The sequence below is a fragment of the Stegostoma tigrinum genome, chromosome 9 (genome assembly GCF_030684315.1).
Source record: "Stegostoma tigrinum isolate sSteTig4 chromosome 9, sSteTig4.hap1, whole genome shotgun sequence".
Classification (NCBI taxonomy): Eukaryota; Metazoa; Chordata; class Chondrichthyes; order Orectolobiformes; family Stegostomatidae; genus Stegostoma; species Stegostoma tigrinum.
In genome coordinates this window covers 65,148,897-65,170,641 of record NC_081362.1, presented here as the reverse complement: position 1 = coordinate 65,170,641, position 21,745 = coordinate 65,148,897, and the positions used below count along the sequence as shown (strand labels likewise).

At 40.1% G+C, this 21,745-nt stretch overlaps 1 protein-coding gene across 4 annotated transcripts in view; it reads right to left on the bottom strand.

The window, feature by feature from the left end:
• Window positions 1–21,745, bottom strand: part of LOC125454938 (echinoderm microtubule-associated protein-like 4) — a 259,688-nt gene that overhangs the window by 98,409 nt on the left and 139,534 nt on the right. For 2 of the 4 annotated variants that reach the window (XM_048536295.2, XM_048536294.2), the window contains exons 3-5: window positions 13,618–13,747; window positions 5,276–5,299; window positions 3,132–3,272 (exon numbers count right to left, since the gene is read on the bottom strand). In XM_048536295.2, coding sequence (XP_048392252.1) covers window positions 3,132–3,272; window positions 5,276–5,299; window positions 13,618–13,747 — 295 coding nt within the window. The remainder of the gene's footprint in view (window positions 1–3,131; window positions 3,273–5,275; window positions 5,300–13,617; window positions 13,748–21,745) is intronic. The other 2 variants (XM_048536296.2, XM_048536297.2) reach the window with 1 other exon arrangement.

The following is a 21,745-nucleotide window of genomic DNA, read 5'->3' as shown; positions in this document are numbered from 1 at the left end:
CAAGTTTAAACCTAGCCTTATACAGACAATTGATATTTTGTAGTCTTTTAGATTAAGAATTTTCAATAGTTGTGGCAGAATCTTTTGTTGAAAGAAGAAAAGTAGACATGAACAGTTATTTATATACTGGGTAGCCTAACAAATCTGTGGATGACAGTTAATTTTACCTTTACAGTTAATAATTCTCAGCAATGTCCATAAACTAGTGCTGAAAATATTTGAGATAATTAAAAACAGAATTTAATACAGAGAATTCTGGGAAGTATGACTATTAACATACATTATGCATAGTAATTTACACAAACAAAAGCATAGTATAAAATCCCTCTCCCTGATTTATAGCTAGCCTATCTATTGCTGTTAAAATAGCAGATAAAATACAACACTATACATTCAGAATTCATCTGAACACAATGTTAAAAAATGAAGTCTTCACAACACTTTTTTTCTGATACACGTAAATAAGCTGGAGGAAAGTACAGACAGACAGTCTGATTAGCAAGTTTGCAGATGACACTAAGAATGGTGGAGCAGCAGAAAGTGAAGGGGACTATCAGAGAATGCACCAGAATTCAGACAGATTAGCGAGTTGGGCGGAGGAATGGCAGATGGAATTCAATCCAGGCAAATGCGAGGTGATGCATTTTGGAAGATCCAATTCAAGAGCAAAATACAAGGTAAATGGAAAACCCCTGGGGAAAATTGATGCACAGAGTGATCTGGGTGTTCAGGTCCATTGTACTCGGAAGGTGGCAACGTAGATTGATAGAGTGGTCAAGGCAGCATATGGCATGCTTTTATTCATCGGGCAGGGTACTGAGTACAACAGTCAGCAAGTCATGTTACAGCTGTATAGGACTTTGGTTCGACGACATTTGGAATAGTGCGTACAGTTCTGGTTGCCACATTACCAAAAGGACGTGGATGCTTTGGAGAGGGTGCAGAGGAGGTTCACCAGGGTGTTGCCTGGTATGGAGGGCGCTATCTATGAAGTGAGGTTGAGTAGATCATGATTATTTACGTTAGAAAGACAGAGGCTGAGTGGGGACCTGATTGAGGTCTACAAAATCATGAGGTATTAGACAGGGTGGATAGCAAGAAGTTTTATTCCCTCCCCCCCACCCCCAGTGGGGGCCTTGATCACTAGGGGTCAAGGTGAGAGGGGAAAAGTTTAAGGCAGGGTTATGTGGAAAGTTCTTTATGCAGAGGGTGGTGGGCGCCTGGAACAGAATGCCAGGGGAGGTGGAGGAGGCGGGCATGATAACATCATTTAAGATGTAACGAGACAGACACATGAATGGGCAGGGAGCAGAGGGATACAAATCCTTGGAAAATAGACGACAGGTTTAGATAGAGGATCTGGATCGGCGCAGGCTTGGAGGGCTGTACTGTAATTTTCTTTGTTCTTTATTATACAGTAGTCTTCATCTTTAGAACCTCAGTCATTATTTACTTGTTAAATTAACTCGCTTTCAAATAATGGGGAATAAACTTTTTCACCATTACAGGTTTAATTACTAGTCTTTTTGCAATCAAATAACATTTGTAATTCAAGAATACAGAGCACACATTTCTTCAAACTGAAGAATGTCTGTTAAAACTACATTGTTAGGAGATGATCCAAACCACCAGACAAAATTTAGTTCTTAGTAAATTGGTACAGTAAAGAATTTAAGAACGTAGGGTTGTAACGATAATCAGGCAAAATAAATATGTTACGTTACATTATTATTCAACAACAAAAGAATGCTAATTCTATCCTGGTTGACTAAGTGGATTTAGAAGTACTAACCTTATATTGTATGTTGATGCAAATATGCACTATTAAAAGATTTTCAGTTCTTTGTTCTCAGACACTTAGTACAGGCTATATTGATGGTCAACCATTAAAACATGGTAGTCCAGTTAGACTTCCTCAGCTTTAGAGAAAGTTGGCAGATGAAGTTAGCGTTTTTTTTCCTGCCTTTAATTAAATTATCAACTATGACATTGTAAATCTGTGTTTTATAAAAAAAGTAACAATATAAATTTGACTGTACTTGTTTTATTAGTGAATTCATTTGAAAAATAGGAAACAAAAATCTTGCAGATACCATCCTGATTAACATTCTCTCCTTAGTTTCTAGCATTTTGCCAAATCCTTTTCAACAAAAAAAAACCCTTTTCCTGGAGTTTTGACCAAGCTACTCCAGAGCTACTACAAGGAAAAGTTTGAATGTTGCATGTGGTGGCCTTTCCAGCATTCCACCATGGAAGATAAAGCTGAATTTATAAACTCACCCTACTGAGTTTAGACATTGCCCCACTTTTTAATCACAGTATGATACAGGTTGTTATTCTGAATTTCTCAGCAAAACCCTAATCTCTCACTGAATCCCACCCATGCAGTGGAACTTCAAATGGTTCAATTTTTCAAATGCTGAAATTCTCAAATCTATCAATCTCAACACCAACTGTAAAGTTTCCCAAGATTTGATAAGAAAGTAATCACTACTGTCCAAAAATGTACAGATGACCTATAACTCTTCTAAAGATTGAGGCCTTTTGATCCCTGTGTGAAATGTTAAGGTGCAATGGGATTGTTTTTAAAATTTAAATGGAAGAAGGAACTAAACCAGCAATCTTTTCTTTCTACCGTTTTCTTCATTTAAATATGATGATTACTTTTCAGACACACCTTGTACCCCTTGTCATAGTTCGAGGCCAATGGCTGTAGCTTAGGTTCCAGTCAGAAGCCACTGCATAAACATGCATTGTTCTAACCTGGTGGGAATTGCATCAAATATTGAACTTGTATTCCTAGTTTACAATAAGTAAAACTAGCAGCCTTCAATTACATTATCCATAATACATAACAGAAGGAAAGAACATATTAAAACCCTGTTGATTTAACATGGCTGTAACGCTACAACAAATAGCTGAGGAACCATTATGATAAAGAAAGAACAGTAATGCAATGGAATGAATACTGCAACTTCATCTCTGTGCAAAGACCTTGCTTAACATCAAAATATGTTTCCTTGAAGAAAATTTAGTGAAGTTTAATTTCTATAAGATTTCATTATACTAATAATGCTGATTCTAGTATCGTTACAACCCTAATGCACTTTGTATTAGTGTATCCTGAAAACCTTTTGGCTGAAGCAGGGTTCTTGTTCTCTTGAGTGTGCCTTTGCGATTGGGGAGGTTGTGAGGATTGAGAAGTTTGATGATTAGATTGAGTCTCGTCATCAGTCTCCTTATCCTGGTGTTTTTCATTTTTCTCTGGATTGCTGGAAAAATGCATCAGATGACAAAAGTACGAAGAAAAATCATATTGATTGGCCAGTATAAAAGCAAAATTACTAAACCAAGTTAAGTTATTGCAGGATGCAAGAGAGTCAGATGAATATTCTATTTCAACTTCAAAAAACATTTCAGATGAATAATTATTTGTTGAATATGAAATAACAAGAAATGCAAAAAATATCTTGGCAAGCACCAAATAATTTTCTCACTTTCATTTTTTGTATTCTGAAATACAGAAAATATTCATATGGTAGATTTTTATGTTTTGCATTATATATTGCCCAGCTAGAAGATATTAAGTGCTCTTAATCTGCTTAAAAAAACACAAGTTTTGAAGATAAACTTGTTTTTTTATTTTCCAGCTAACATTATATGAGAAAAAAATCAAATCTTTAGCTTCCTACTGAGAAACTGTTGTTAACAAAAGGGAAGGATGTGGGATATCAAACAAAGCTGGAACTTTAAAGAAAACTTCAAAGCATTAACTGTTTTGGTCACCATTTCGATCCAAAATATTGGCAAGTGGGCTGGGAATACTTGGGGAGGGGGAGGGGGTAACAGGGAGTTGAAATTATACTCAAGGGAACTACATTCTGGGCCAGAAGCAAGCATACCAAAACAGGAGCTTCAAAGCAAGAGTATTAAGTTTTATAAACCTGCAATTAAAGAATCTTCTTGTCAGAGCACAGGAGAATAAAAAATAAAATGAACTACAGTCACCAACATAGGGTGTGTCAAGGTTCATGTAGATCGGACGTTCACCATAAAAGTGCCAGACCAACCCAATGCTGCATTTTTACTTCTGAAAATAAAATTCTTCAGATTGGTTCGTAGATACAACAAATTTGTTAGACAATAATTTATTTTCAAACTTAACCCTTAGTTGAATTTTTGTTTTATTTCATCTATCAATTTATCCATGCACCTGAGCCAAGGTAACAAATTAGTCTGATTTTCAGTGATAATGGGAACTGCAGATGCTGGAGAATCCAGGATAATAAAATGTGAGGCTGGATGAACACAGCAGGCCCAGCAGCATCTCAGGAGCACAAAAGCTGACGTTTCGGGCCTAGACCCTTCATCAGAGAGCCTCTCTGATGAAGGGTCTAGGCCCGAAACGTCAGCTTTTGTGCTCTTGAGATGCTGCTGGGCCTGCTGTGTTCATCCAGCCTCACATATTATTAGTCTGATTTTTAGTTTGCTTTATAAAATGAATAGTAAAACATTCAGAATACAAAAACAGTTCTTCCATACATCTTGGTTTAAAAATTTAGGTTGCCAGTTAGCTTCTGATCTCATCCATCTTGAGGTCCTTAGTGTTTCTTGGACTTGTGATACAACCGAACAGACAAATTGAAAGCATTAGTTACTCTGAGCAGCATTTTCACATGACCTAGTCACAATACAGCAGCACTAGAAGCAGGCTGGGAGAGTACATCCTCAATCAAGATGCACAGTATTGAAAAACTCTATGTAGGGAAAATTGAATTCCTAAACAAAATTTCTAACTTTCAGTTACATGTGAAAATATTGTCTGTTCTAAAAGTGACAAATCTGCACTGTTTGTAACAATTGTTTATAAAACCAGTCAGACTGATCATTTTAACACTTTGTTGTCAAAGTATCACTTTTGACCTAAACAGATTTAAACAGTTCAACTTGTGTAACTTATCAGGCTTCATATTATTCACATTCCAGGCAACAGCTATAAAATTATATTATATCATAACGTCATTTCACCTTTAAAAATGTAGCAATTTCAAACTACTGATTATATTCAGCACTCAGATTTACATACATTTTGAAACTTAGAAATCTAAAATAATCTAACATCTTGACACAAACACGATTCAATTTCACTATTTTAATTTTTAACATTTTATTATTGATAACTGATTTCCACTAGATAGCTCCAGTTTAAGTTCGTCCATTATAGAATTACACAAGCCAACTATCTACAAATGAAAAAGATATAGGGACAACTTACCTTTTTTGTTCTTTCAGACCATAACTGTGAATAAAATAAAATGATGCTGTGATTTTAAAATTATATGTATATATGCACAATGTCGTGTAATTAGAATCATTTAAAAAATTCTGTAAATGTACATTTGGAGTTGTGTTCTAAAGAGTCCTAATAGGTGTTTTTTGCATTCAGGATCAATATATATGGAACTTTCTCTCTCAAAAGCTGAAGTTATGCAAAATAACAAAGTACAGTCATGTTCTAAGTTCTAATACCAATATAAAAGGACATTGCACTTTTGCAAAAAATGATAAAGACTTCCAGATTCCCATACTTAAAAATAATCCAACTTTTTTTTACAAACATTCAGGCACTTTTGATGAAAGCAAGCAAAAAGAAAACTTGATCAAATGGATTAAAGGGAGTTTAAAAATAACAGTCAAAAGAATAGGTTTTATTTTGTTTTATTTCATCCACCAATTTGTCAACGTTATAAATTAGTCTGATTTTCAATGAACATTTTAAGAACGCAAACACTCATTCCCCAAGAGTTTCCAGACAATGAATAGTGTTTGTTTTGGTTTCTGTTCATTGAAGTTAAACAACTCACCAAACGCTGAAGAAAATTTTGCAAAATAAACAACAGATTGGGTACTTTCTATTAAACACGGCTGTGAGATTCTCATCACACCGAGGGAATTTGGTTGCATTCAACATTCAAACGTGGTTATTTTAGAATTATCTAAAAAAAATTTGACATTAATTAGGAAGGCCACTTTGTCTTGCTAATACGTAGAATATTGAGCAGACAGGAGATAGTTAAGAGATTTAATGAATATGAGGACAAAGTTTACCTAGTTTTGTAAACTCAGAATCATAAAACAATGTAAAAACAAAAATATGAAAAGTATTACCTCCAGTCTAGATTGCAACAATATAGGGACTTGTTTGTATCAGCTCTCCATTCACCTAACTAGTCAAACTACGTTCTAAATCAAGATACATCACAAACTTAAGCAACAAATATAGATTCAAACAACACTGGAACAAGTACTAAATGTCAAACAGATTTTGATTTGCCTGAAGAATGGCAACTGTACCACTCACGCTTGGTTGATCAATGTTACTAATAATATCTCTTACTGACTCAAAAAAATTTGTTCCAAACACTTAAGTCTGCTTCCTACGGAAGCCTACGGTTAGGGATAACTACTGTAGAAATTTTAAAAACATTACAGATAAACATACAAATCGATAGAAAGAATCTGAGAGCTACTCTTACTTACAGTCAAAGTTATTCAGCACGGAAACAGACCCTTTGATGCAACTCACCCATGCTGACCAAGTTTCCCAAGCTAAACTAGCCTCAATTGCCCACGTTTAGCCCATATCCATTTAAACCTTTGCTGATGAAGGGTCCTGACCTGAAACGTCAACTCCCCTGCTCCTCTGATGCTGCCTGAACCTGCCTGCCGTGGTCCTCCAGCTCTACATTGTATTGACACTGACTCCAGCTTCTGCAGTTCTTGCTGTTGCCGTGTAAACCCTTCCCATTTGTGTACCCATCCAAATGTCTTTTAGATGTTCTAAATGCACCTAGCACTTCCTGTGGCAGCTCATTCCACTTACAAGCCACCCTCTGTGAAAAACTCACCCCTAAGTCCCTTTTAAATCTTTCTCCTCTCACCTTAAAAATACCCCCTAGTTTTGAATACCACACACCCCCAACCCAAGGGAAAAGACCCTTGCTATTCAGCTCATCTGTGCTCCTCAAGATTTTACAAACATCTATAAAAGGTCAACCTCCTATAGTCCAGTGAAAAAAGTCCCAGCCTATCTTGCCCTATATCTCAAACCCTTCAGTTCCAGCAATGTCCTGGTAAATATGTTTTGAACCAATATAATAATATTCTTCCTATAGCAGGGCAAAAAGAGACCTCACTGACACCTTGTAAAACCTCAACACGATGCCCAATTCTTATACTCAACTGTTCGAGCAATGGAAGCAAGTGTGCTAAATGCCTTCTTAACCAAGCTTTCCACCTATAACACAACTTTTAAAGAACTATGTACCAGAACCTGTAGGTCTATTTGACAACACTCACTAAGGACCTACTAATAAGTCCTTCCCCTGTTTGCTTTATCAAAATTCAATACCTCGCATTGATCTAAATTAAATTCTATGTCACTCCTTAGTGTGTTGCCCAAATGATCAAGACACCTTTATAATCTTAGTTAACCTCCTTCACTACTGATTATACCACCAATTTTGGTGTCATCTGCAAATTTACTAACCATACCTCATTCAAATAGTTTATATAAAATGACAAATAACAGTGGACCCAGAATCCAATCTGATAATACATGCAATAGCTATTACTAATTAACTGTTCCAATATAGTAACATCCCATAAAAAAACATCTTCGGCAGAAGGCAAACTCAGAAAACAGACTTGTTTCACATGTAATCCAGCAGCCCAGCAAGAGAACCCCAGCTTTTTGCTGTAAATCGACAGAGGTTAAAACAGCTCCAATTCTTCAAGATCCCAATTGCAACTGCCGCTGAAAGAACTAAAAATCTTGGTTCTGTGAAAACTTGACCCCAACTGTTCAGGCTGTTTCTACTGTTCCAAATTTTAAACAAAAACCCTAAGGCCTCACAAGCTGTTTACTCAAGTGGTTTTGGTAGATTGTTTGGTGTGTCTGCCTTACACCCTCCCTTCAAAAAGAAAATCAGGACAACACAACCTCATAAAGCCACTGCATTTTCATTACATGTTTAGTTTCATACATAGAACATAAACATGATTTCATATGATGTTTATCTTGCCCTGGTTTTCTTTGGAGAGAGATTTTAAGGCAGAGTCGTTGAGTGGTCTGTAAACAGCTCAAGAATCCTGTTTTTTTAAGTTGGAACAAGCGTGAAGAGGTGGGGTTAAGCTCCGAGAGAACCAAGATTTTAGTTTAACTTTTAGCAGTTGTTGGGGTTTGGAAGCTGCTATACATTTTTCCCTGCTACAGCAAAATGCTGAAGTTCTCCCTCCCACCCTCCCTCAGAATTTTCTCTTGATGTTCTTTCCGCCTGGACTGGAGAAATGTTGCATGTGAGACAATCTATTTTACTGACGTTGCCCCTGCAAATATTGTGCTTGTGAGATGTTAAGTATTTTGAAAGAGTTAAACTAATTTTTTTAAAAATCTAATTTTGTTAGTATTCTAATGGCAGTGCAAGAATAAAGTGAGTTTTACTTCAAGCCTGGTTGTTTGACCAATGGACCTGCATCCAGAACAGGATACCTTACATTTGCGCTTTAAAAATAAGAAAGTTGAGGTCTAGGCTATCGTCTTAATATATTGAGGGTGCTTGGTCTGCCAACACATCAACTAGGAACATAGCAATGTTTTAAGGAAACAAACATTCATGGGGTGCAAACCTATTGAAAACAGGAACCTGTCACCAGACGGTGAAACTCACCACTGCAATGTTGCTGACTTAATTTCTATATCTCGACCTTTGCCTGCAAACTGAGATTTTAGCATCTGCTTAATTCAGTGTTTCTAAAGGTAAATCCAAGTGACCTAGAAGGGAGTAAAACATCCAACTCTGGCACAGAGTCAGAAAGAAAAATGTGCATGCATTAAACATAATTTTGAACACAGTCATTGAGTTGTACAGCAGAGAAACAGACCCTTCAGTCTAACTCGTCCATGCCAACCAAATATCCGAAATTAATTTAGCCCCATTTACCAGCATTTGGCCTACATCCTTCTAAAATCATGTTATTCATATACCCATCCAGGTGACTTTTAAACGTTGTAATTGTACCAGCCACCACCACTTTCTCCGGAAGCTCATTCCATACATGTATCACCCTCTGCATGAAAAAATTTGACCCTCAGGTCCCTTTTAAATCCTTCCCCTCTCACATTAAGCCTATGCCCTCTGGTTTTGGACTCCACTACCCTAGGGAAAAGTCCTTGGCTGGTCACCCTATGCCCCTCATGATTTTATAAACCTCTATAAGGTCACCCCTCAGCCTCAGACGTTCTAGGGAAAACAGCCCCAGCCTAATCAACCTCTCCCTTTAGCTCAAAAGTTCCAACTCTGACATCTTGAGAAAAGTACAATTTAAACAGCATCTATCCTGTAGCCGGGAGACCAGAACTAAACGTAGAACTCCAAACGTGGCCTAACCAATGCCCTGTACAGCCACAGCATGACCTGCCAAGTCCGATACACAATGCACTGACCAATAAAGGCAATCATACCGAACGCTTTCTTCACTATCCTGTCTACCTGACACTCTACATTCAAGGAACTATGAACATACACTTCGAGGTCTCTTTGTCCAGTAACACTCCCTAGGACCTTACCATTAAGTGTACAAGTCCTGCCCTGATGTGCCTTTCCAAAATACAGCACCTCAATTATTCTCCATTGGCCACTCGTCGGTCCACCAGCCCACCTGATCAAGGTCCTGTTGTACTCCGAGGTTCACATCCAGATCATTTTATATAAATGACAAAAAGTAGCGGACCCAGCACCGATCCTTGTGGCACACTGTTGGTCAGAGGCCTCCAGACTGGGAAGCAACCCTCTACCACCACTCTGTCTTCTAACTTCAAACCAGTTCTATCTCCAAATGGGTAGTTCTCCCTCTATTACACGTGATCTAACCTCGCTAGCCAGTTCTACCACACGGAACGCTGCCAAACGTCTTACTGAAGTCCATACAGATGATGTGCACCACTGCCTTCGTCAATCCTCTTCGCTGCTTCTTCAAAAAACTCAATCAATTAAGTGAGACACGATTTCCCCATAAACAAAGCCATGTTGACTATCCCTAATCAGCCCATGCCTTTCCAAATACTGCCCCTCAGGATTCCCTCCAACAACTTGACCACCACTGATGTCAGGCTCACCGGTCTATAGTTCCCTGGCTTTTCCTTGCCTTCTTTCTTACATAGCGACACCATGTCAGCCAACCTCCAGCCTTCTGGCATCTCACCTGTGGCTAACGATGATACATGTATCTCAGCAAGGGGCCCAGCAATTATGTCCCAGCTTTCCAGAAGTTTCTAGGGTAAACCTGATCAGGTCCTGGGGATTTATCCACATTTATACATTTTAAGACATCCTCCTCTGTAATATATACATTTTTCCAGATGTTGCTATTGATTTCCCTACTTTCTCTAGCTTCCATATTCTTCTCCACAGTGAACACTGATGCAAAATACTCAGTTATCTTCCCCTATCTCCAGTGGTTCCACACAAGTGGCCTTGCTGATCTTTAAGGGGCCCTATTCTCTCCCTAGTTACTCGTGTTCTTAATGTCTGTGTAGAATCCCTCTGGATTTTCGTTAACCCTATCTGTCAAAGCTATCTCATGTACCCTTTCTGCCCTCCTGATTTCCATCTTAAGTGTACATTTACGACCTTTATACTCTTCTAGGGATTCACTCGATCCCTGGTGCTATACCTGACATATGCTTCCTTCTTTTTCTTGACCAAAATCTCAATTTCACAAGTCACTTAGCATTCCCTACATCTACCCTAACAGGAACACACTATCTCTGGACTCTCGTTAGCTCAGTTTTGAAGGCTTTCCACTTTCAAGCTATCCCTTTGTCTGCAAATATCCATCCCCAATCAGCTTTTGAAAGGTCTTGCCTCTCACTGTCAAAATTGACAATCTACATTTTAGCACTTTTAACTTTTAGATCCAGTCTAATCTTTCATCATAATTATTTTGAAACTAACTGAATTAAGATCACTGACCCCAAAGTGCTTCTCCATTGACACCCAACATAACAAAAAGAAACCTATAAAATTAAACTGCAATACATTTAAGCCCATATAACTTTCCAAAACTAGCAAGCAAAAGTCACCATCATGAAAGAAAGAAAAGGCTTGCAATCTTTTTTAGGCCGTTATGCAAAAGATCAAATTCAGCCTATTCGGTAATTGTTAAAATCAATGCTGGTGATTTCTATCAGATCTTTGTGGGGGACAAGTTTTAGCAATACTTGTAAGCCTGTCAAAAAATGAAAGCAGCAAATAGGTATTATTTTCAAATAAATCCAGTGAAGGATCTCAAGACGAAATGCATGCATCCCAACCAATGAAAGGCAGCTAACATTTTAGTAGATATGGTTGATATTATCTCCAACATTTCACTACTGTTGTTGTCTCAACATATCATAGACAATTCATTTCATCTGGTGATTTCTCTCCACCACTGCCTCCAAGCTGATAACGCCCCAGCCCCACACAGCTCACTTCTACCTTCTTCCAAAAAATCCACAAACAGGACTGTCTGGGTAGATTCATTGTTTCAACCTGCTCCTGCCCCACAGAGCTCATCGCTTCCCACCTTGCCTCAGTCTTTTCTTCTCACTGTCCAGTCCCTACCCACATACATCCGTGATCATTTGATGCTTTACGCCGGTTTCAAAATTTCCAGTTTTCAGGCTCCAGCCGCCTCCCGTTTACCATGGACAAGCAATCCCTTCACATGTACATCCCCCATCAGGATGGTCATAGGGGTCTCCGCTTCTTTCTGGAACAAAGGCCTGAACCACCCCCACCCACTGCCACTCTCCTCTGCTTGGCCGAGCTTGTCCTCACCCTCAACAACTTCTCTTAACTCCTTTCGTTTTGTGTAGGTCAAAAGGATGGCTGTTGGTACCTGCATGCGGCCCAGTTACGCCTGCCTATTCATGGAGTACATGGAACATGCTTTATCACAGTCCTATTCCAGCCCCATCCACAACTCTTTCTCCAATACATTGATGATATCATCGACACTGCTTCTCTCTCTCTCTCTCTCCTGGAATTGGAAAAATGCATCAATTTCACTTCTAATTTCCACTGTGCCCTCATTTTCACTTGGTCTATCTCTGACTCCTCCCTTCCCTTCCTCGACATCTGTTTCCATTTCTGAGGAAAAACTGGCTTCTAATATCCATTATAAGCCCCTCAACTCTCTCAACTACCCGGACTATACATCCTCACACCCCACTTCCTGTGAAGACTCCATCCCATTCTGTCAGTTCCTCCATCTCCATTGCAAGTGTTCAGATGAGGCCAACTTCAACAAAGGAACCTCCAACATGTCGACCTTTTTTCTCAACTGAGGATTCCCTAGCACTGTTATTGACAGGGCCCTCAACTAGGTCAGACCCATCTCCTGCATTTCCGCCCTCACCACTTGCTTCCCTCCTGCAAATGCGATAGGGTTCCCCTTATCCTTACTGCCCATTCCACCAGCATCCACATCCAGATCATCAGCTGTCATTTCTGCCACCGCTAGACATATTCCCCCTCCCCTCCCTTGTCCACCTTCCACAGGGACCGTTACCTCTGGGACACTGTTCCTTTCACCCCCAACACATCCCATGGCACTGTCCCATGCAACCAGTGAAGGTCTAACTCCTGCCCATTTACCTTCTCCCTCCCCACTATCCAAGGGTCCAAACATACCTCCCAGGTGAGATAACACTTCACCTGCACTTTCTCAGAATCTAGTCTACTGCATTCACTGCTCACAAAGCGCTCTCCTCTACATTGGGGAAACGAAGCAAAGACTGGGTGACTGTTTCACAGAACATGCATGTTCGGCTCACAAAAAAGACGCAGAACTTCCAGTTGCCTGCCACTTTAACAGACAACCCTGTTTCCTGGCTGACTTCTCTGTCTTGCCGCAAGCTCAACGCAAGCTGGAAGAACAGCACCTCACTTTCCGTTTGGTGATCCTGCAGCCCTCCAGACTCAATATTGAGTTCAATAATTGTCACGTCTGAACGCTCCCAAGTCCTAGATCCCTATCCTCCACACCAGGCCTTGTTATCACATAGCCTGCCATCACACACTACCTAGTATTAGTCACTAACAGACCCCATTAACAGCTACTCACCCTCCTAGCCAGATTGTTATCAACTCCTTTGTCTATCCTAATGCACTTCTTCCTCTTTGGTATTTCCTTTATCTTATCGTTTACTCCTTATCATCTCCCCCTCCCTATTTTCTGCATATAAACCAACACTTTCCTAGCTACCAAAGTTCTGAGGAAGGGTCACCGGACCAGAAATGATAACTTTTTTTTTCCTTCACAGATGCTGTCAGACTTGCTGAGCTTTTCCAGCAACTTCTGTTTTTGATTCTGATTTACAGCATCTGCAGTTCTTTCCGTTTTTATATCACACACAAGGTTCACCCTAAATTTAAAACACATTAAGACTGCATATGAAAACTATACAAAGATATTATGCTTCAACTATTTTGAGTCTTACACCTTAAACATCAGATTTCTCTGAAGACTTCTCATTGCAACTTTATTACTGATTTTAAACAAGTGTCTAACCTCTTAGCAGCAGAAGAGAGTGTTTCTTTCCTGGCAACAGACAGGGCCGAACTATGCATTGGTTTCCTGGTCATTGGGCTCCCGTTTGTTATACAAGACAGGGAATAAGCTTCACGCAAAGTTGGCTGCCCTGAAATAAAATGAGACAAGAATATAATTTTACAGCCTGACAAAAGTGCATACAATACTTATTTATTACAACAGTGACTACCTTTGTACCTTTCATTAATTTGGACTTACATACAGCCAGAAATTTTCTGAATATGGTAGCCATTATCCTGCTAGATGGCATAGTGCAATAATGAAAACAGAAAATTCCCAAAATTCCCAGATCAGGCAGTGCTTGTAGAGGGAGATCTGATGAAAATTCTTGAGCTGCAATGCCAACTCTGCTCGCCTCTCCTTAGGCACTTTCTGACCTGTTGAGTATTTCCAACACTATATCTTTTTATTTCCAGAATCTCAGCATTCATAGCATTTTTGTTGCAACAATTACGTAATTTTGAATGTTTTAAAGATGGATCTGGTTTGTACTTTATGACCTCTACTCAGGTGATCAGGCTAAAATTAAATTTGTTGAAGAGAGTAGAATGTCCGTGACGAAGTGCCAGGAGATTTTAAATGAAATGATGTGGGGCAAGTAGGGTTAAGATCATTTCAACTGTTACAATTTACTGCACTGTTTTCAGAGTTCCTCTGCATCTCAAAATAAATCACTACCAAAAAATGTCATAAACAGAAACATTCTATGGAAATGTTAAGTTACATACAAATTTAGCTACATGAATAAATCATACAATACAACAAATATTAAATGTTCTGTTTTCAGAATTTTATGAGATATTTTTAACCTGAAAATGGAACATACTGGAATACACTAAACCATTATAAAGCAGTTAAGACAACGATTCTCAAGCAGAACAGTAGCGATATAGTTTGAATCAGATATGTTTTGAAGTATAAAAATATGAGGGAGATTCAGGTGAAAACAGATTTTAAAACATTAAGAGAAACATTATAGCAGTGTATTGTCTTACATAATGAATGGAACAGTGGGCAAGAAGGAACAGAATTTAAAGCTAACAATTGCACTGGCAGGTAGAATCCATGTAAATAATAGCGATGTAAAGATGTTTCATAAGGTCTGTGTGTGAAGGCTCAAAGAATTTGGAATAAGACAGGTGAACTATTGGTACAAATAGAGATAAGTGATTTCGCTCATCATTATTTCAGAGACATAGTTACAGGATATACAGAATTTTAAAAAAGATAAAAACAGAGTGGGAAAATGAGGAATGGGCTTGATAGTAAAGGTCAAGGTCATTACTGAGAAAGGATCTTGTTTTGGCACTCGAAGTAGTAGGTGTAGAGACTGGATATAACATGGATCATAAGAGGCCGGTGAAAATGGCTTCTGTATCTTCAAGCATTAGGTACGCCACGGACAGAACTGATCAAGACATAATTCGAAATTGTAACAAAAGCAACGTCATAATTATGGAGTGATGGAAGCTGTGTCTCGGCTGGTCCGCCCAAATTGGATAAGGTGGTCTGGAATGTGAAGTTGTTGAATGTTTTCGTCCGTTTCTGGGATTGTGTGTGACTGTACGTGAATGAGTGATTTTATAAGGTGCCACGTGAGAGGTCACGATACAAATACAGTCTCAGAGTGTAAGTAGCTAACACATCAGCATTGTTAAAGGATAGTCAGTTATCGGGAAGAATAAGGAGGGATAAATAGGTCATTTTCAGGCTGGCAAGCTGTAACTAATGGAGTTCCTCAAGTATTAAAAGTTACAGCTTCAAATATTTACAATCTGTATCAATGACTTGGATTAGCAGAAAGAATATGACAGCTAGATTTGCAGATGGCACCAAGATAGCTCGAATAGTAAGTTGTCAGGAGACAAAAGGTCTGAAATCTTATGATTTCTGGCCAAGTGCAAGTTCTGCTGACTTTTTTTGAAGGGTTTTTCACCCCAAGGCTAACAGATTTCTAATCAGATCATATCAAACTCACCTCATGAATAATCTACTCCACCCCATGGTATCTCTCTTGTCTGATTCTCTCTCCATTTTACCACGCACTGTTCTGGGAACAACCAGCCATTGTGGGATATCCACCAAAAGACTGGCATCCCTGGAGCTTGCACCATCTTTAAAAGACTGCTGTGTACCCAGTCATTTGCCTATGAGGTGATGCGCTCCCCAGCAGTGGTGGCACAATCCGGCCCCTTACTAGCTACACAATGGTACAATCTGATGATGGCCCTTAGCAACAATGCAACGGCACAGAAGCCACACAAGATGTGTGGCTTATGGTACATAGCTGGGCACGGGTACATTTTCTTGCACATGCAACCCATCCTCTCACCCTGTTAAACAGCCATGTCACATATTTTACTTGTTCTTAGCTACATCCTGTTTAAACATCCTAAGTCACCACTACTCTATCCCCAATGCCCAATCGATACCTATAACTTGTTAGTGCCCAGTAAGAGGCCATCACATTCAGGCAAGCAATTAGACATCTCCAAACGCAAACATTTATCTACAGGTAGCAAAAGTAAATACACACAAAACCACAATTTAAGCTCACATCCACAACGCAAACCAAATGCTGGCAATATGACCTATACATATTTGACATTCCAAGACGGTTTTCTGCATTCAGCTTGCATCTACTGGAACCAGGTGTCAATCAGATCCTGACTGGCTTGTTGTACCCAACACAGCTGAGTTCTCCTCCACAGTATCCTTGTCGTCCTCCTCTGAATTCTGCTCCTAGTTCCCCAAATCCAACAGATCACCTCATTCCCTGCTCCAACTGTGCAGAGCACATGACTCCAGGGTGACGCCACACACAGTCTGAATTACACTAGAGGGTCCCCCAGACCAGTCCAAGCAGAAGAACTGCGTCTTCAGCAGCCCCATCATCTGCTCCACCACTGCCCTTGTAGCAGCAGGTGCACCACGAAGATGCTGCACCAGCTGAGTAGCCAACATATTACATCAAAAAGGGAACGAAAATACAGTCTAAATCCTCTCCTTCCTTATTCTAAAGCCACAATCATGAAGGTTATCATTGCATCAGTCTGTCATGACAAATGATGACGTGATGTTAACTTTTATTCTGCAGTACCCTTGGAAGTTTATAAGTGCTGGGATCCAGTTGGCCAATGTGCACCTCCTTTTTAGTAATTTTGCTAATTTCTGCATCCCTGAATGCTTAATTTTCAAGCACTACTGGCATGGTGCATTTTGCTTCTGATCAGCATTGGACATCTAAGCACGTTCACTCTGCAAGCAAACGGGCAAGGAAATGATTTTAAATGAAATGCAGCTGGAGTTTGGAAGCACATACTGTGTATTTGCCCCTTTAAAGTCCCATTATCGACCAGACGTGAATCACGTGCTTTCTCCCAAATGACACTGACTTCACCTACCTTAGTAGTTGTCCAAGACATTTTCCAGTTGCATTTCACATCTTAAGAATGACAGGTGATGATAGAGATCACAGCTCGTTGCTGACACCATCAGCATCAGGCTCCACTAGCCAGTATCCATCGTCCCCAGAGATGCCAAATTCACTTTACCTTGCTACCCTTACCTCTAACCCAACACGACGTGAAGACCCAATGCATTAGTCGCTGTCTTCAACTGTCCTTCTTGTCCCCTGAAAATTACATCCTAATAATGTCCATTCTGCTCCTGTATGTTCTCACCATGGAGGTGATTATCATCAATAACCATTAACTCCTAATGCTGAACTGCATACCTTCATACAGTTTGAAATCCCCCTCATCACCACCCTTGTCCCTAGCTCTGCAAACGCCTGTGTTCCACACCTACTCAAGACTCCCCACCTGTTTTGGCAGGAATTACCCTGCCCCTCAGGCTCCCTTTCCTCCCACAACAAAAAGGCTCCCAGAACAGGGATTCACCTCAGGCCTCTAACCGAATTCGACAAACAGCCCCTAGACATGAACTGACAAAACCTTTGACTGCTTTGTTTTCAGCTCCCTGATGATATGCAATTTCTTTCACAACTTGTGCTGGTCCTACTAACTGTTGCCCACTAACCCCTACTTCAGTCATACAGATCTCCTGCAATGAGCAGCCCAAGCAGACAACCAATGTTGATCAAGCTTCTGGACTGTGTGTGGACTGTCACGCCTTCAACTAATTGAATGGACTGAGAACCAGTCCACCCATTTTCCCACATGGCTAATTATAAGACATGGATGCTGTGAGTATGCAGGTAGGTGATAAGTGAGCAATGCTGCAAGAGCAAGCGAGCAACCCGGCGATATAGCTTGAGCCAATCTTCAGCTGGGTGCCAGTCATTGCACTCAAAGATGCCCTTGCAGGAATCTTTCAATGCAAGGTGCTGATGTGACATGCAATGCAAATCTGTGCTTCTGAAGTTGAACGCAAGTGGATTGGAGAGGAGTTATGATGGTCATGAAAGGGTGGCAAATGTTGGATACCAATGTCCTTGAATGAGGGGGGAATGTGGCTCGTAACCATAGATCATCCCTGAGATGCTAGTTAGTGTTGAGAAATATGGAATTTCTATGCAGCCAGCAGTGAGCTGAAGCTACCATTCCTGATCAGACTTCCACATTAAGAGTTCTTGACACCTAGTTTACTTGGCAAGTTCAGAGATAGCAAGAACTGTCAATGCCGGAGTTTGAGATAACACAGTGTGGAGCTAGAGGAACACTGCAGGCCAGGCAGCATCAGAGCAGGAAAGTTGTCGTTTTGGGTCAGAACCCTTCTTCAGAAATGGGGAAGGGGCAAGAGAACTCAGAAATAGAGAAAGGAGGGATGGGGCTAGGGAATATAGGTGGGATGGTGATAGGTTAGTGCAGATTGGTCAATGAGGTGGGAGGAGAGGATAGGTGGGAGAGATGGACGGGTTATGTCAGGTCAAGGAAGTGGGGATGAGAGTGTGGGTTGGTTATGGGGTGAAGCTGGGAATGGGCAGATTTGTGATTTATCCCTATCCAACGTATCATTCTGTCTTCCCTATACCTACAATCCAATCACACAATCAAAGATATATTTCCTTCCCCATCTCCGTCTGCCTTTCATCAGGACTGCACTCTCCTTGACTCCCTTGTCTGCTCCACACTACCCGCTAGCCCCACCTTTCCCTGCAACTGCAGGAAGTGCTATACCTGACCCTACACTACCACCCCAAAAACCCCCACCACCCCCACCCAACCCAACTCACCTCCATTCAAGGCACGAAGAAAACCTTTCACATCAGACAGAGGTTCACCCGCACATCTGTCAATATGTTCTAGTGCATCCGCTGCTCCCGATGTGGCCTCCTCTATATTGGTGAGACCAAGCAGAGGCTCAGAGACAACTTTGTAGAGCACTCCCGGCCTCATCCCATGACCAACCATCCTTCTCATCCCCGCCTCCTTGACCTGACACAACCAGTGTTTTCTCTCCCACCTAACCACTGCTCCCACCTAATTGACCAGACCCCACCACTGCCTACCTGCACTCACCTATCACCATCCAATCTATTTTCCACAGCCCCATCCCTCCTTTCTCTATTTCTGAGCTCCCTTCCCCCTCTCCCATTTCTGTAGAAGGATTCCAACCCGAAACACCAACTTTCACACTCCTCTGACGCTGTCTGGCCTGCTGTGCTCCTCCAGCTCTACAGTGTCTTATCTCTAAGTTGGCAAGATAGAAGTCATATCCTATGGAGATGAATTGTAGCATTAAAAAGGGTAATAATATCCCTATTTGCCACTAACTAGCAAGAAACTAGCCTCCCCACTCAACAAACATATAAAAGATGCAGCTGGTTACTCTCAATAATGACAGATATCATTCCTGGGTTTATCCTACGATTCAGTCACAAATCTCCTCGTAGACAACAATTTCAGGCCCCAACAAGATTCTACCCAAAAAGACAGGAAAGGAATATACGTAGGTCAAGTGACTGCACAAAATTTAGCAGATGATGCATAAGTATGGGAAAATGTGGATTTCCCCACGTTGACAGGAAAGCATCACACCATTTAATTGTACAAACTGTAGAACTGTGTAGTACAGAGTGATGCATGTCCTGACACATGAAACTGAAAATGTTGGTTGCTGGTAAAAGCAAGTGATTAGGCATGCAAATCGTTTCTTACTGTCAATTAAAAGGAGAATGGAGTTTACATATAGCGAATTTCTACTGCTTCTGTGCAGGGTCATAGTACACAGACAGGAGCAGACCTCTCCACCATTCATATGTAACAGCATGCAATTTAAATTTAGTCAGCCGAGGCTCACAATATTCAAGTAAAATTTGTATTTACAAAACATTGTTTCTATCAAAGAATACGAAATATGTATGGCTGCTTTGGATAGTTACCATATACAGTTCTGAAACTTAAGAGCTTTACTTAAAATAGTTACAACCTCAAAATTCTTGGAGAATGTAATAGATGGAGATGATGCAGTGGATGTAGTATAAAGTCTTTGAAATCACACACATTACTCAAATATGAAAGGAAATGGAATTGATGGTAATCATGGTAACTTCTGTTCATTGTGTTTATCAATACCTTGTGTATAGATATAGAGAAAGGAGATTTGAAATCTTCAGGTGATACCCAAATAAGCATAGCAAATTCTCAATATCACCAAAGCAGCTTGCAGATGGATTATTAATAAGGTGGAAACTGAGCTAAAAAGTGTACAGGTGCGACAAATGTCAACAAATATGCAATGAATTTTGAGTAGAAAAGTTCATATTTTGAAACAAAGTTAATTTTACTGTGTAATAAAAATTAAGAAACGTACAATTTCCATATTTTGGCTACGGATAAACTAAGTTTGGATTAAATGTGGCTCCAATGCTGAAATGTAACAGGTGAACAACTAAGCTCTGAAACTACACTCTGCTAGTGCTCATCAAATGGTACGATATGTACTGACATGCTGAAAGTTATGCTACTGCAATATGACTTTAGTACTGGAACCTTAGCCCTCAGCAATAAAATGCAAAAACAGCATATTAAAAAGAAAAATACACTGGTACTGTTAACCATTTTCCTCCCACATTTTGTTTGGTATCTTTAACTTGCTTTTTTTTCCCCTTAATTTTACAACATTGTACATGACGACACTTCAAAAACACTTGCTTAACTGCAATGCACTTTGCAATATCCCGAGGTCACAAAGATACTATAGCACTGCAGGTCTTTCTTTCCTCATCCAATTATCCAGTGTTTCCAAATTTACACTATTTCCAGCTAAGAAAACAGAATCCCTACAGTTTGGAACCAGACCATTCAGCCCAACAAGCCCACACCAACTCTCTGAACAGCATTCCACTTAGAGTACGGGAATGAGTCTTTAACTGTAATCCTGCATTTCCTATGGCTAATTCCCTTTTTCCTACACATCGCTGAAAGCTATAGGGAATTTAGCACAGTCAATCCATCTAACCTGCCCATCTTTGGTCTGTGGGAGGAAACCAGAGCTCCCAAAGGAAATTCATGCAGACATGGGTAAAACGTGCAAACCCCACTTCACCAACTGCCCAAGACTGGAATTGAACCTGGGTCCCTGACGCTGAGGCAGCAGTGCTAACCACTGAGCCTTAATGCTGCCCCTTACAAAAATGGTTTAAAATCTCTATCATGTTGCTTTCCTTGTTTCTTATTTCAGAAGTGTAAGTATATGTTCAAAAATGACTCCACTGCCTTTAACTTTCATGTTTCTAACCAATTCAAAGCCCATTCCTTAACATGGTAGTGCCAATTTTGATCTGATGTGCTTATTGCAAACAAGAATGCTTATATCATTTTAAAAGATAATTTTTTAAAAAATTCTGTCCTTTCTTAAAAGGTATGTATAAAAGTTAGGTATAACTTTTGAAAAAAGGAGCCTCACGTGGTTATTTTTCAGATGTGCACGCTAGCACATTTCTTGATAACAGGCATACAGTCATGCTTATGGACTGCATAGAGTTGCTCACTAAAGTAGTCTTCTAATTTACATTTGATCTCTTCAAGTGCTGCAGGCTAATCTTGAATGATGCAAGTCAGTCACAATACTGGATTCCTCCCCACCGCCCCCACTGAGGTGTCCAAAATACCAATGAAAG